Genomic DNA, 16,754 nt, shown 5'->3' on the forward strand with positions numbered 1-16,754 from the left:
AGAATCTCCACCCTCAGGGGCATCTCAACACAGTTCTCTGTGTTTGTAGAATAAATGTCTAAATGGAGGTTGTTTCATGTTTATTGTTTTAGTGTGTGTGTAGATGGAGCTTTGTAGTTAACCTGTTTCATTAATGACGAAGCACTGTGGTGGGCTGGGGGGAGAACACTAACCAAGATCCCTGGTTAGACTGCCCCGTGGGAAGGCAGGGCTGCAGTTCTTCCTCAAGGGCTCAGTGGTGGGAAAAAAAGTTGGTGGCTGCTTTTGGGTCAGCTTCCTGATCGACAGCTCAGAGCTCTGGTCTCTCGGCCTCGGCTCCACCCACCCAAGATCTTGCAGGAGCAGCCAGCCTGTGAGCGAGGACAGTATTTAACCATGGACAGGAGTCAGCACAAAGGACATCTGGCCAGGAGGCAGGGCTGCCATCTGCACATTCAGCAAGCACCTTTGTGCAAAATAAAAAAGAGTGCTCATTCCCCGCGTGATGGAATGCAAGTCAGTAAGTGAGGCATGGGCTGCATGTCAGCTTCACAGAGCCCCTTGGCTGTGCTGCATGCAGGGCAGAGTCTACACCTGGCTTCTCACTTCAGAACATTCCAGAGGTGCAGAATCACAGAACTAGAGGAAACTTAACAGCTAGGGCCCAGCTCCCAGGTTAAGTTACTCAGCTGGGTCTTGGCAGAGGGATTAATGTCCTATTTCTGACCCAAGTAATGTCACTCCCAGGTGATGTGGTCATGGCAGGCTCTGGAGACAGATCTACTCTGGGTAGGACCCCAGGCCACCTCTGGTCACACAAAACTGGGGTGAATTGGCAGAGCCGGGACAATATGACCCTCTCTCTCACTGGTTTCTCCAGCTCTGCTGACGTGGAGCTCTAGGCTGTGGGGTGGGTGTGGCTACCTTTGTGGCAAAGATCCAGCCCTTTCTCATTCAGCATGGGAAAAAGCAAGAAGCCACAGGCAAGTCTGCTGACTGCAGGGGTGTGCTGGTGATGGTCCCTTCTTCCTGGGGAGGAAGGGAAGGGCATCCACAGAAGCACAGCGGTAGTTCCAGTCTCTGCTTGCCCACTGATTATCCATTGGTGCCTGGGGCCTGACTTTTACCTCCCATGTCTGCCCCTCCCACCTCCCGGGGCTGCTGGGAGGTTCAGATGGCTCATGCCCACAAAGTTCCATGGGAAAGCTGTGCAGTTATGAAGGTTCGTTAAACTCACTGGCTACAAGGTGACCAGGGCTACCTCCCTGCACTTTAAGCCCTAAGGTGTCCCATGGTGGGGAGTTGGGGGCCGCAGCTGGGCAGACTAGTCAAGCTGCTGCCTTCCAAAATGGCCATCTGTCTGGAAACCCACGGGAGTCAGTTTGTCTGGGACCAGAGAGCATTCCTTCCTTTTCCCACGGAGGGTGGTGCTAGACTGGCCAGCTAGGAATCTTCTCCGATCTCCCCAGAGGGGGATCAAGGTCTACAAGGGCAGCCGTCAAACTTCAGCACATAAAGAATCATCTGGGGTTGGGTAGGGGTGGGGGTGTGCCTGCAGAATGGGAGGTTCCAGGGCCCCATCCTCAGAGATTCTAATTCAGCAGGTCCACGAAAATGCATTGTTACACCCTCCCTCAGGTGATCTGAATGCAGGTGGTGGGTGGATCCCACTGTGAGTGACATCTGGTGTTTGGAAGAGAATATACTCTCTGGAAGCAGAAAGCCTTACCAGTTGTGTGGCCTTGAGTCAGTCATTTCATCTAAGCTTCAATTTCCTCATTTTAAAATGGGGAGGTGATACCTTCATGGGTTTGTTCTGAGTTTTAAATGAGATAATGCAGGTGGCGTAAGCAGCACAGCCCAGACGTGTTGTGAGCAGTGGGTAAACGCTGTCCTCTTCTCTCCGCAGAGATGGAGCACAGCACAAAGCGGCTGCCTCTGCAGAGGAGAGGGCCAGAGGCAGCCAGGGTAGAGGCACCAAGCTCCCGGTGAGCCAGCAGCCCAGAGCCGCCTGCTGGCACAGACATCAAGGTGGAGATGTTTTCCTTTATTCAACACCATGCCCAGCAGGCCCAGCCTGGGGTGGTGATTAAAGCCTCGGCATCCCTCCACTTCCAGAAAGGTCAAAGCTTGAGCTAATTGAGGTGGAGGGCAGCGCAATCCAGGGAAGAGTCTGTGCGACACACTGTTCCTTGAGCAATGCTGGGTGTCCACACACGCACACACAGCAGCCAGACGTGCTAAAAAAGCTGCCGCCACAGCAGAGCACCTGGAGGTGGGACTGAGGCCTAACTGGCCCCACCACTACCAGAGCCCAGGAAGGTGTTGCTAGAGGACGGAAGCCATTCATCTGCGGGTGTGGGAGGCTCTGGGTGCACAGCGGAATTTTCATATCATCCAGGCTGCGGCAGCCCCATCTGAATTACCACCGAGTTCTGCACCAATAGAGCGTGAACCACTGAGTAAGGAAGCTTCACCTTAAGCTTCCCATTTATGCCCCCTGGGGAGAGGGGAGGAGGCCAAAGAGAGGAGCTATGCACAGCCACCTGGGGGGACACCACAAACATGGCCTGGCCCTGCCCCCGGCTCCGTTGCACCCCCCCAGCCCTGGACTCTAGATCCATTTCACTAAATCCCCATAGTCTAGGAGTGTATTACAGGGGGGAAAGCACAGACTTTGAAGGGGTCTCATGCTGGCAGTGGAACCACAGGTGTTACTTACCCCCCTCGGGATTCTACCTGTGAAGTAGGTTTCCTTACAGTTCTTATGAGGAAGGCAAATGCAGTGATGTCTAGATGGATCCGGTAGGTACCTGCCCCTGACGGCCAAGCTCTGCCCTTCTTCCCTGACAATGCCTGGCACACAGTAGGTGCCCAGTGTCAGCCTGATGAGAAACTAGCTTAATCCTGAGTGTTCCCTCTCAGCAGGTGAATCTAATAAGACAACCCTAAATGTGTCATTGTCCTGCTCAAACACTCCTGCCCCTGAATGCCTACAGAATCAAGACCTTAGCCTGGTGCAAGACCCTCCATGTGCTGCCAGCCCACTCCCTCCCCTGACAATAACTCACACTGCACTGAGATTGCTCTAGGTTCTCCAAACACACTGGGCAGGCTCCAGCCCTTGGGCCTTAATTCATGCTGTCACCACCCTATCCCTGTGGTGATGGGCACACCCTTCCCCTGTTGAGGACCTTGTTTCACTCTTTCTCGAGGCTGTCACAGGACCATTCTCTGTCCCCAACCCCCAGTACAGGGTGTGCCCTCCCCAGGATGCATGTCTGCTCAGGCCTATGTCTGTCTGAGCCCAGGGGTGGAGGTGGTGGGGCACAGGGCCTGACGCACAGTGAATGTTCTAAACAGAATACCTATGCAGGAGGGGGCTTCCCTCAGCGAGCTGGGGAAGCAGTTTGGACCAATCCTGGCCCCACAAGAGGGAACACTCAAGACCAATGGTGTCCTGCTCTTCACCTGGAGGCCAGGCTGCCCCCACCCCGGCAGCAGGGCAGCTGTGCTTTGGCAGCCGAGGCTTCCCAGCTGTCCGAAGCCATGTCACACTGTTTCAAGCTTACTAATTAGACAGCATGAACATCGGGCTCCCTGGATGCCCAATGCTGGGCATGCACTGGCAGAAGCTGGAGTCCGATTCCATCTAACCAGGCTGCTTCCTATCCCCGACTCCTTGGCCTCGGAGCCAGTTTCTGTTCCTGACCTGTGGGTCATATCTCCCTGCTGTGTGCCACTGGGGCTCATTCCCTGTTGATCTGACTCACTGAGGCTGTCTCTCTTGACACCCATACCCCAAACTAGGTTGACGAAGGGGACAACACAAAAGAGACCCAGGCTGGGCCTCCAGAGGAAGAGAACAGATTGTACCCGCGTGAGCAAGGTCGACTAATTCAGCTGTGAGGAACCATATGCAGTCCTCCAGGGAGTAAGCATAGTGATTCTTTTTAAGATCCTAGGCCAGCTTTTCCCTGCCCCATGGCATGCTTCTGGGATGACTTCCCCTGCACTAAGTTGGTGTTAATTAGTGAAAATTATCTAATGCAAGCTCATTTTAACATTAGCTTAAAGCTAAACACAATTAGGAAGATAAATCAGCTGCTGAAAAAAATCCAATGAAGATACATACACAGATGATTTTTAGGATTAGCTGACTTGGGTTAGTGGCCTGAGGCTCTGAGCACTATAGGTGGGCAGAGTGAGGCAGGACTCAAGAAGTACCTGCTGAGATATTTCTTGATTGATCCATCAGGGCAAGACAACTGGCGCTGGCAGTTTGCCTGAAAGGTTTGAGAGGCAGAAAGGATAACTTTGTGGTCACCGCCAGGAGATGCTACCTGGGAGGGCTTCCCCAGAGAGGCAAGTGGGAAGGGCAGGGAGGGAGCTTCAGGGAAGGCAGTCAGAGAGTATTGGGGCGATGGGAATCAGGTGGGTGCATGAACTCCCAGGCCCCTGGCCTTGCAGACTCTGCCTTCCCTCAGTTGCATACTGGCTGCTCCAGCTGTTGATTTCTAGGAGGCCTCTACTCCCCTGGAGCTCAACGAGAATCAGACACATGTCAGTTCCCACCTAGTTCCACTATTTACCATCGGTGTAATCTTACACTCTCTCAACCTCAGCTTCCTCACCCGCAAAATGGAAAGTTGCTGGATTGGTGTGAAAATTAAATGAAATAGTATATTCAAAAAGGGCTGGCACATGCATGTCTGGCATTTAAGTGCTCAAAAAATAATAGCTACTCCTCCCCAACTGTACTGCAGTTTCTTTTTTTACCTCCCCCATTAGAATTGAGGTCAGGTTCCACATTTTATCCATCTGTATATTTCTGGAACCTGGCACATAGTAGGTCCCCAGTAAAATATGCTGAGTAAACAAGCGAATGTTTGGAATCTCCAGGCAGTCTCCAGGGAGTCACAGTCTGTCCTCAAAGACCCACCAAAAGGTAAAGAGCCCAGGTCCCTGCCACCACCCCAGTGCTGACTCACTGCTAGAAAACTGAGCAGAAAGAACATTTATCCAGAGCCTCCCACATGCTCAGCCAGTTCTGCAAAAGGCCCAAAAGAACAATGACCACTATACAAGCTGTGCTGTGGTGAGCTTATGGATTTGGGGGAACTTGGGCCAGAAAGACTAATAACTAGAAAAGCCATAGGCTCTTTTTCAGGGCTAAGATTCTGGGATCACTGGCCAGTCCACAGACTCTACAGATTTCAGAAAAGGAAAAGGGAAATTGGGGAAGGCAGGTCTAGCTAAAGTGGACTGGTCCTGGCGCCCAGGGTGCTGAGGTGCGGTGAGGGAAGGGGAGCAGTGGGGAGCGCCAGAGTGACTCAGTTCAGGGGTGCTCAGGGCACTAAGCAGCAGGTGGGGTCAGCTAGGACCCACCCATGCTCATTTTTTTATTCTCTGCCCTGCTGCACACTTCCTTCCAGATTGGAAGCCTGGCCCAGAACAGGCTCTGCCTTGTACACTCAGAAAAGGGAGGCGGCTCTGGCCACCAGCCAAGGTGAGGCAGCATCCCAGGTGGTGAGAGCTTGGAGGGACTGGGGGTTGCTGGCTGGGAATGCATCAAGGTCTCAGCTGTCAGTGAGGGCATAAGACCCAGGAGGCCAGAAAGTGGTCATTAAAAGGACAGTATAAGTCTCTGGAAGTTACCTACATCCATCTTCCTGGTGACACCTGCCCAGTGTCTCCAGGCAGAAAGAATCCTCTTCCCCCCGACCCTGTACAGATCAGAGCAGCTAGCAGTCATGTACTTGTCTGTCTCCAGAATAGTCCAGAGCTTCCCAGGGCCTGGCTGGCAACAAATATACTTTGTTTCTGGAAGCTTTAGAGGGAAGAGGTGATCCCAGAAGGCAATCCCAAGGGCTACCTGCATTTGTAGCAGAAGCCTTGACCTCAGAGCTGGGGGAAGTCCCTGCTAGCCTCTTCTGAATTCTACGATCTTGAGCTTTCCCTGAGCTTCTAGGAAAACACCACTTCCCTTGAGAGGTGCTAAGGATTGGATTAATTAACAGAAGTAACATGCGTAGTACCTATCTTTCAACAATGTTAGCCCCTCTTAATAGACATCCCTTTTATCTGCATATATTACTCATCTTTTTCAAAGTGCCCTCTCTTGCATTTGAGCCTCAGAGCGATCTTGTGAAAGTAATAAAGAATCATCCCACTTTACAGATGCAGAGATGAGGCCCAGCAAGGCTAAACAATTTGCCCAAGGCCACCCAGAAGGTTGGGAAAGAAGTACCCTGAGCAAGAATGAGGACACACAGGCCCCTGGCTCCCAGCTGCCTGCTCCTTCCCCTGGTGGTGGCCTGGCCTCCTGAGACTGCTGCTGAACAGCCCCAGCCATGCTACCCAGGAAACCAAGAGAAGGTTATGAAGAAGGTACCCCGTTATTGAGGTCCCATCTTCTACTTTTGAACTCCCTGAAAAACACCCATCTGCAGAATTTTTAGGATTCAAAGGGTCAGATTTCAGAGGAACTAAGCCTAAGCCTTCCTGCCTCCAAAGAGAGAAACACAGCTTCCCATTCCCCCCACTGTTGAGAGTTTTACCTCCCAAGGAACCTTTCCAGGCTGCCCTCAGGCTTCTGGGGCTGGGCTTGTAGAGCCAGCCAGGCCCTTGTGGATGACTGCCAGAGAACCCTCTCGGGGCTCCTTGGTTTGGGAACTGGGGAGCCTCTGAGCCTTCCTGTCTTGTCTGCCCACGGTCATCCTAGAGATCCTTGGCTGAGGATTCAGATGCCACAGCTCCACAGAGGCAGGCAGACAGACAACTGTCTGACAAAGTGCCACCACCAACTCAAGGCCAACAGATAAACGCAGGGCAGGGGAGGAGGGCAGTGGGCACCCTATTTCCTGGGAAGAAATTAGGCCACCTTCCCTCCCCTGCTCTGAGAGAAGACAGAAGGCAACTGTTATTTTCCAGGACAATTACTATTTGTGCAATACTTTCTCGGTATCCTCAGCTTTCACATAGTTTCTTCATTGTTTTTCAAAATAATCTAGAAAGCTAGTTATCCTCCTCCCATTTTGCAGGTCAGGAGCCTCACAGAGGGAAGTAATTTACCCAAAGGAACACAGCTACAGAGTGGCCAGATCAGGACAGAAACCAACACCTTACAGCTTCAGAGCCCGTCCTCTGTCCATGATGTGATGCTGGGTCTCCATTGCTCAGAAATTCTGACTCCTGGGATCAGTGATTGAGCATAAAGGAGAGACACTCAGAATTCAAGAGCCCAAGCACCCAAGGTGTAGCAGGGAGTCAGGGACAGGCTGGAGCAAGATCCCGCAGGGGCTGTGCCAGCATCCGCCAGACTCAAGGGGACAAGGACTCTGGAACTGCCCGTGCCTCTGAAACACAGCCCATGTGGACTGATCACTTGTGGAGGGAAGAAAGCCTAGGTGGAGGGACAGTGTGTCACATCCACAGGTCTCCGCCTGCCCTGAGAGGCTTCCTCTTGGTCTGTATATTGAATCAGGCTTTTAAAAGGCAGCTCAGAAGCTCTAAAGTCAATCATCCCTCTGAGATGGAGGGGGAGGAGAATGAGGAAAGGTTTTAGGAGCAAGTTGAGAATCTGGCCAGCTCGCAAACAAGGTGGTGAGGTGGCTAATAAATGTATTATCAGACTCAGATTTACAAACCAGTAACATTTTTTAAAATTACAAATACAAATTTTTTTCTTTTACATCGGCTTCATGTCTATAACGCAATGCCCAGCATAGTACCTGGCATGGAGAAGGTGCTCGGTACTGTCTGCTGGATGTACCTGAATGAGGGAAGTACCGACTGAGGCTAATAGGGGAGGACAGTGGACTCTACTCAGTAGCAAAGGCTGTCACTGCAGAAGTGGCTCCTGGTGCAGTGGGCCAGAGACTCTAAGACTTTGCCACACCCCCTGAGCCTGTATACCCAGCAGTCCACCCCTACCAGCTGCCCAGACTTCTAACCAAGGCTGCAAACCTGGCCAATCATGCCTCCTGCTCTGGAGCCTGCCCACAAATCCCTCTGCCTCTGCCTCTGCCAATTTAGAGGATTCTTTTCTCTGCTGCCAGAAAGCTTGTTACGGTGTGGGTTAAAGAAGTCCCCTGTAATGTGCAGCTCAACAGGGGACTTCTCCAGACACTAGCTTCTTGAAAGGGATGGAGAGAGACAGGTGGCCAATAGGAGACAGCTTCCAATCATTTAAACAAATCACTGACCACGTGTGACAGTTGAGGCCCTGCAAAGGACACCCTACAGAGGATAGGAGAGGGGTAAGATGGAGTCTTGGCTCTTCCAAAGCTCCCAGTCCCCAAGGATAAAACACGCTCTCCCACAGCAAACTGTGCAGGCACACAGGTGGCACAAACAAGGAAACACTTGGAACAAAAAGTCACTTTTGGATTGAAAATTTGATAAAGCGCCAGAAGAGGTGGCATCTAAGGGAAGGGTTACGACCCCACCAACAGGCAGAGATGAGGTAGGCTGGGCCTGCGACCCATGCCCCTCTGTCCCCCATCTGCCAGGCAGGCCTGTCCCTCCATGGTGATAGGCATAAAGGAGAAGCTCCTGTCAATCAAAGCTGTCAGGCCCAGTCTTCACAGGAGGCCCGCCCACCACTCTGGTATTGCTGCCATGCACCTAGGGATCCCTGAGGAGTTCCAGCACGTTGTGTGAGTACGCAACACCACCACTGAAGGGCGGCGGAAAGGAGCCTTTGCCATCACTGCCTCTGAGGGTGTGGGAGAAGATATGCTCGTGTGGTATTGGGGAAAGCAGACATCAACCTCACCAAGAGGGCAGGACAGCTCACTGAGGAGGAGGTGGCATGTGTGCTCACCATCATGCAGAATCCACGCCAGTGTAAGATTCCAGGCTGGTTCTTGAACAGACAGAAGGACGTGAAGGGTGGAAAATACAGCCAGGTCTTGGCTAATGGTCTGGACAACATATTTTGTGAAGACCTGGAGTGACTGAAGAAGATTCAGGCCCAGGGCTACTTCTGAGGACTCTCCGTCCAAGGCCAGCTCACCAAGATGACAGGCCGCCATGGCAGCACGGTGGGTGAGTCCAAGAAGAAACAAATCTGTAGGGGTCTTGTCTGTTAATAAATACCTTATACACATTATAAAAAAACAAAAGCTGCCCAGTCCAGCAGCTTCCCTCTCCCAGGTGACCTTTACAATGTTTGTGGGGTCATTGGTAGTTAATTTTGGTCTGGGACCTGGGGAAGTTGTGTAATCTCCTTGTCCTTGGTCTGCAGACAAGTCATTTCACCGCTCTGGACCTCAGAGACCTCCTCTGTGAAATAAAGATAGAAATCTGCCCTCCACAGTTACTGAGGCTCAAAGGAAATGGGGCAGTTTGTGGTAAGCAATGAAGAGCTGGGAAGCTGGTGCACTGGGTGTGGGGCCCAGGAAAGAAAGGGCTAAGGGCCAGCCTTTGAGGAGGGGAGCCAGTTAGGTTTCTCCCTGTTCCTGAAGCACAGAAAATATTCTTGAGACCCACCCAGCAGCCTCAAAAGTAGATGCCGCAGGTCACAAGGGAGCTCAGGCACAAAGCTGGGTGGGTGGCAAGCTCATCCTTCCTGCCCAGTTCAGACATGCTCGTAGACAGGTCCTCAGCATCAGAGGTCCTTCCTAGCCCGGTTCAGGGCTGGGTTAGTGTCCCTCCTGCTCACCTTCTGTCAAGCACTCATCATTCTGTATTATAATGATGGTTTAGTAGACTATTATGCTATTTAAGAGCAGGGGTGTGTTTTATATGTCTGTTTTCTACTGGCCCACAGTAACCTTGAAATATTTGTCCAATGACCAAATTGCAGTAGTTCGGTCCTCCACTCTGTCCTCCAAAGTAAGAACCAAAAGTTCCCTAGTCCACACACTCCCACTGTAAGTCCACCCCCGGCAGTTAAAATGATCTGAGCAGCCCCAGCAACCTTCCTGTCCCAGTGTGGGACAGACCAGGAACTCGTTTCTGGGTCCCTGAAGGCACCCTTTCCTCCTGTAGTTCAAGCAAAGTACATTATTCAGTGACACCAAAATAAGCAGATGGCTCAAGGGGGAAAAAAACCCCACCAGAGAAGTAAGCACAGCCACACGTTTGAACGCTGGCTTCCCGGCACAGCCACAAGGGCATTCTGACCGTGGCCCAGGCTCAGACAGCAGATGACTTGAGACTGACCACCTCAAAGGCCTTCCTGCCATTCTGCAAGGTCCCACTCCACGCCTGCTGGGCTGTTGCCTTACTGCCCAACAACACCCTCTGCCCCTCCACCCCACCCTCAATCACATTTTCAAAGTGTCCACTTAGTCTTCTTGCTCTGTGTCCCTGAGGCCCAGGCTGGGAGCCCTCCCTGGTCTGCAGCTGTGGGCAAGTCACAGCCACTCCCTCTGAGCCTCAGTTTCCTGTTTGTCACTTGGGAATAAAAATGACAGCACCTCATGAAGATTAAATGAGATACAATATGCAATTCTCAGGCACAAAGGTGGCCCTTCTGCCTCCCTTCACAGGCCCCCACATCTCTGCACATAAACCATTTCAGTCTGCCCCACCGGGCCTCACAGCAGCCAGACTCTCCCTGAAGGTGAAAAGGGAAGGACTGGGAGTAACAGCAGTGAAGAGGAGGGCTGCTTGCCAGTTGGACAAGCTGGAGTGGGAGCGGGCAGGCCGTGTTCAGAGGGTACAGCCTCTAGAGCAGAAGCTCAGGGTCTGGGTCTTTCTGTAGGCAACCACGTGATGTTCGGGTAAGCCCCTTTCCTTTTCTGTGCCTCAGTTTCCTTACCTGTGAAACAGGGTCAATTTTTGTGTCTACCTACTTCATGGGCTGTTTGAGAAGGTACTGTACAGATGTGACAGTGATTACAGGTGGGGGCTAGGAGGGCCTGGGAGTAGAGAGGGCACAGACGGGCTAGAAGCTGCTTTTCCCAGGTGAGTGGTCATCTGTTGAACTCGGGTTTAGGACCAGTGCACCAGGCCCCCCACAGTCCTCTATTCCCATCAGCACAGCTCTTTCCTCCTGCCAAAGCTTCTTGCTGTTTTGAAGCAAAATTCTCTCGCTCCTGCTGCAGAGTCTCTTATGGAGAAACTGCTTGTTCCAGTATCTTCTCTCTCCCCTTTCAACGCTGCCATTCACCTCCCTTGGGAATTGCTCCCAGGTGAGGCACATCCAGCCTCAAAAAATCTTTTCCTTCCAGCACATCCCCCAGCACATGAGTAAATTCTTGGAGGGCAAAGGCCGAAGCTGATATTCTCCTATAGCTAGTGCTGGACACACAGTAGACACTTGGGAAATAACTACTGGTTAAGTATGTATATATTGGATTGGTTCACAAAGTTGAAGTTTCTGTTGTTAAATATTTACAGTTAAGAACACTTCCCTACACAGGAGACTCCTGACATCCCATATGGTACTAGAAGCCTCAGATAGCAGAGGCCCTGTCTCTCCCTTCTTATATCCTAGGTTGTGACCAGGCCAGCTCCATTTAAGCTCCTTTGTTTAATCCTGCCGTACCATCAGCAGACAGTGGGGCAGGGTAACACAGTGGTTAAGAGCAAGGACTTTGGCAAGTAACTGTTCTGAATCCAAAAATAAAGAAAATACACATCTCACCTAGCTGTGAAAAGCAAAAGAGAAAATGCAGGCAAATCATTATTCCAGTGGCTAGCACATAATAAATGCCAATAAATTGAGGCTTGTTAGTATTACATCATGAAATTTGACCCCTGACCCCAGCTGCAGCCTGCTGCATAGTATTGTCATTTAAGCCCTTTCTCCTGCTCTATTCAAACTTGCCTTTCTCTTCTGCAGAATGCAATATACAAAAAACAAAAACAAAATACAAATAAAACCCACCTCAGGCAGGCAAGGAGGAATTACTTAAGAGAGTGAGGGTGGAAGCCTAGACAGTGAAAAATTGACCCTTCTGGCAGCCAATCTAAGCCAAAATGCAACAATCACCCTTTCCAGGAAGAGGAGGCCTCCCCAACCCCACTGGTCTTTCTAGGTTAATCTTCCCTCCCCCGTCCTGTTCAGCCTGCAGGGGTAATAGGACTCCAACCGCATTCACTGTGTTAAATTAAGAGTGGTAAATCCAAGCCACTTCTGTTGTATATCCTGAACTGGGCACCAAAGGCTGCTGGTATTTGTTAACACATCTCAGTGTAGGGGAGCCAGATTTATCAATAAAAATACAGAATGCCCCCATTAAATTTGTATTTCAGATAAACAATGAATAACTTTTTTCTTTCACTATGTCCCATGTAATATTTAAGGCATACTAATACTACAAAATTACTTGTTGTTTACCTGAAATTCAAATTTAATAGGGCATCCTGAATTTTACCTGGAAACCCTGCCCAGGTACCCCTACCCAAAGGCACAGAGTAAAGATGAAATCTTCCCTCTGCCCCACAACTCACTGGCCCCATCTCTTTTTACCTGCATATCTGGGAACATCCTCTCCTTTCAGCCCTCAAGCAGGGTAGACGCCATACCTGGGAACTTTTTCCTGAGCTGCTGAGTCCAGCCACCTGCCTTATCAAAGTGCCTATAACAGAGCCAGGCACCTAGTAGGTTCTCAAAAACATTCCTTCATTCATTCCAGGCTTCCTGAGCTCAGCACTGGGCCCAGACCGGGTGTGAATGCCAGGGGCCAGGCCAGTCGACTATGGGGAACTTCCTAATAGCAGCACGCTGGGGTGTGGGTAGGGAGGTCCCACCACCCACTCCCTGGGGTTGATGGATGATCAAACGATTAAATGGCCAGGGATATATTCTGTACATCCCTGGGCAACATGTAGGTGGCTGATTTTACCATAAAACCCCACATCCCTGACCCTTCCCTTCCCTAGGATATCTCAACAGGGAAACAGAATCAAGCGCAGAGGAAAGCCAGCGCCTCTGTAAACTGTAATAAAATGATGACAAACAGCTGTCCAGCACCTGGTAATTTGCCAAACAAGTTCACATCCATACTCCCTAGAGGACTCACCAGCCCCACGACAGAACGGGGAGGCTCTGGGCCCATTTTCCAGAGGGTGGTCAGGGCCGCCTGACCCAGGCCCTGCCTGCGAGGTGGTGCCCGGTCCGAGGGGTTGGCTGTGGGGTCCCACCGGCGAGGGGGGCAGGGGCGGGGCCTACCTTCTGGGCCAGTTGGATCATCTGTCTGACCACCTGCTTGAGGTGGGGCGCCTTCTCCTCCTTGGGGGGATGGGTGAAGAGGGTGACGCGGCTCACGCCGCGGTAGAAACCCGCATCGGTCCAGCCCAAGTCCAACGGGGGCACCTCGGTGTCGGAGCAGTCGGGCCAGTAGGCCAGGGACCCGCCGGGCTCGGCCGGGGCCTGCGCCGGGGCCTTGGCCTTGGCCCGGACGGCGGCGGCGGGGGCGGCGTCCGCGTAGGGGCTCCAGGCGGCGCGGAGGGCCTGGCGCTCCTGGCTGGAGAGGAAGTCCCGCAGCCGCTCCTTCTGGACCCGCTCGCGGTAGGCCTGCTCGCCGCCGCCCTGCAGCGCCTCCAGCGCGGCCCGCCGCCGCTCGCAGTAGTAGAAGGCGGCCTGCGCCTCGGTCACCCTCTCGTTCACGTGCGCCTCGTCCAGGCAGCTCAGCTGGGACTCGGCCATGGCGCCCCGGCCGCCGGCCCCGGCCCGGCCCCGGCCCTAGACCCGCCGCGGCACCTGGAGCCGCTGAGGGGCGGGGCGCCTCACCTGGCCGCGAGGCCTGCCAATCCGCGCGGGCCGAGCGTGGGCGCGGCCGTCCAGCGGGGAGGGGCGGGAGCGGCGCGGGCCACCGGGCGGAGGCAGGGGGGGCAGGGGAGGTAGGGGCGGCGGGGTGCCCCGGGGGCGCGGCAGCGCCTAGGCCTGCGGGGGGCTCCGGGGTGGGCAGGCGCTCGGAGCTGGTCGTAGTCGGACCCGCGTGCGGCCTCTGGCCCGCTTTCCCCGCCTGGTCCTGGCCCTTCGATGAAGGAAAAGCCGGGGACTTCCTGCGGTCGGCCTGGCCAGACCCGCTGCAGGTGCGCGTTCATTTTCCCCGTGGGTAGGCCCCGAGCGCGTGCTCTGGGGCTGCCGATCTGACCACTCCTGCGCCCAGGCTCCAGTGGCCCTGCTGCTAGACTGGATTGTGACGGTTGTGACAGTTGAGGAGGGGAGGCTGGTTTACAAAAGTGAAATGCTAATAAAATCCCTCAACGCCTGACCCACGTCCCAGTTCTGAGAGCTCCAGAGGCTGTCAATCCAATGCCTTCACCGCAATAAAAATTTCTTAAAAAAAAAAGAGCCACCCAAATATAGCAAGGGTCTAAGCAGCAGTGGAATCTTTCCCCATTTAAATTTGACGTGCGGTGTGTGTGTGTGTGTGTTTGGGCAAGATAGGCTGCCGAGGCCTGATTACTGTATTAGTGATTCAAAATACATGTTTGAGCTCAAGGAAGGAAGACACATGCGCACAGGCGCGCGCGCACACACACACACACACACACACACACACACACACACACACACACACACACACACACACACACACACACACACACACACACACACACCAGCAGCAGCTCAGCTGTTTCCCATTGGATTAAATACGATCTTCTTAGTCGTTAACATATTATTTTGTTCATGCACTGCTGTACAATTTGATTTTCTGCATTCAAAATATTTTCAGATCATAGCAACCAAAGGTTCACATTTCTCTCATTTTATAGCTCAGTATCTGAGATCTGGAAGGAGCTTTAGAATCTAGTCCAACCCCCTCATTCACTTTGTAGATAAGGAAATTGAGGGCTAGAAGGATGTGGTTTGTCCAGGTCTCCCTGTAAAGGAGAGGCAGTACCTGGAGACTATTAGGTTCTGTTGCAGAGATCCTTGTCCTACATTACAGCCACCTTTGCCCTGTTTACTTGTGAAATGACAGAAGTTTATTGGGGACCTGATTTGAAACCCCGAGGAATTTGAAGAGGATACGTACTATTTCTGGGCCATCCTTTGATTGTCTGAAAAAATGAGGGTTTGATTTTCAAATATCTGCAAATTTTGTGATAATAGTCAGTTAAGATCAGGGTTGGTGAGCAGTAAGGCACCCATCACCTCACCCGTACCCTCTGCTACCCTCGGGAATTGGAAGGTCTCCCTCCCAGTAACACTTTACTCTTAAGCACAGATTTTGTCTTTAGAATGGAGAGCATTTCGTTTGTTTCCGGGAACACAGAGGTGCTCAGGGCAGTGGGGGAGCACACAAATGTCCAGGGAGGATATACCAGTGTATAATTTAATAAGCTCAATCAGCAATGCTGTGGGCACAAACATTTACTCACTGCCCACTGTATGCCTGACACACAGTTTGTGCTCAGTACACAGTTCTTTAACAAAGAATGGACTAAGGCCAAAAGAAAGATATGTGCAGAGAGCTGTGGGATTGTGAGGAAAAAAGTAATTAATCTATCCAAGGGATGTGGATGAGAAGGGCTTCATATAACAGGAAGGGATTTTGAGTGGAGCCTGAAAGGGAAGAGAATGATTCAAGGGTGAATGAGGGAATGAAGACATTCCAAGCAGAGGTAGTTGGGACTGGGTATGGCCGAGCATAATGCTGAGGTCAGGCCTATGTAGGCTCAGTTAAAGATACTTCACCCTCAGAGCCTAGTGTCCACATATGTAAAAAGGTATAATAATGCTGACCTCCTGTTACCTCCCTGATTGTTGTAGGCATTAAATGAGATGTGTTTTATTTGATTAATACTTGTGTCTGGTAGAAAGTGGTTTACAATAGTGCTTCTAAAACTTTACTGTGCACACTGATCACTGGGGGATCTTGCAAAACAGAAGATTCTGAATTGGTAGTTCTGAGGTAAGGTCCAAGATTCTGCATTTCTAGCAAGCTCCAGGGTAATGGTGGTAGTACTGGTCAATAGATTACACTTTGTATAGCAAGGATTTCATAGGCCAGAGAATAAGAGTGTGAAGTTTCGTATCAGAGAATCCTGGAGTAGCAGCCCACTTTCCATAATCTGTGTGTCTCTGGAAAAGTTACTTCCCATTTCTGAGCCGTGGTCACATTATCAGTGAAATATGGGCATTCATGAGTCCCACCTTACAGGGTTGTGTGAGAAGGGAAACAAATTAATGGATATATATCACTTTAAGCAGAGTGTCTGGCACTGCGTAACAGTCAGTAAAAGGTAATGTTAAAGTGTGTGATGATGGGGCTGGAAAGAGAGGAATGACGGGGCCACATTGTGGAGACTTTGACTTTGGATCTTATTCTGTAGCTGGAGGGGAGCACTGAAGGTTGTTAAGGGACTGATATAGTCATAAAAAATAGCAGCAATTACTATGTGCCAGGCACTGTGCTAAATATTTTATGGATCCTTCAAATTTATGTAATCGTACTAGAAAAATTATTATTATCCCCATTTTACAATGAGAAAACTGAAGCACAGAGAGGTTCAGTAGCTCACTCTGGGTCATCCATCTATAAGCAGAAGAGCCAGGATTCAAACCCAGACCACTGGACTCCAGAGCCTGCCTACCTACCCACCTTGTTATACTAACTCTGTTGAGAGTATTAGTAAGGGACATTAGTAAGAGAATGTTTTCCCCTCGTTTGATCATTTATTCATTCAACAAACAGCTGCTGAATGCCTAGCATTGTATTGTAGGTTAGAAACCATTCATTCATTTATCAAATCCCTATCGAGCTGTACTAAGCTCAAGGCCCTGTTCTAGGCACTGGGGGTACAGCTCTGAGCAAAGCCTAGTCCTTGCCCACAGGGAGCTTAAGTGAAATGGAATGATTGTG

General features: G+C 51.4%; 1 protein-coding gene and 1 pseudogene across 1 annotated transcript in view; one reads left to right on the forward strand and one right to left on the reverse strand.

Annotated features, from left to right (window-relative positions):
* The window catches only part of FAM83F (family with sequence similarity 83 member F), a 28,827-nt gene extending 15,169 nt beyond the window's left edge, over nucleotides 1-13,658 (reverse strand). Inside the window, exon 1 of the mRNA XM_036931463.2 lies at nucleotides 13,109-13,658. Within this exon, the coding sequence (XP_036787358.2) occupies nucleotides 13,109-13,585 (477 nt within the window). The 5' untranslated portion in view covers nucleotides 13,586-13,658. The remainder of the gene's footprint in view (nucleotides 1-13,108) is intronic.
* Nucleotides 7,120-13,097, forward strand: LOC130678930 (40S ribosomal protein S18-like; annotated as a pseudogene).
* Nucleotides 13,659-16,754: the final 3,096 nt, after the last annotated feature.

Source organism: Manis pentadactyla, chromosome 10 (genome assembly GCF_030020395.1).
Source record: "Manis pentadactyla isolate mManPen7 chromosome 10, mManPen7.hap1, whole genome shotgun sequence".
Classification (NCBI taxonomy): Eukaryota; Metazoa; Chordata; class Mammalia; order Pholidota; family Manidae; genus Manis; species Manis pentadactyla.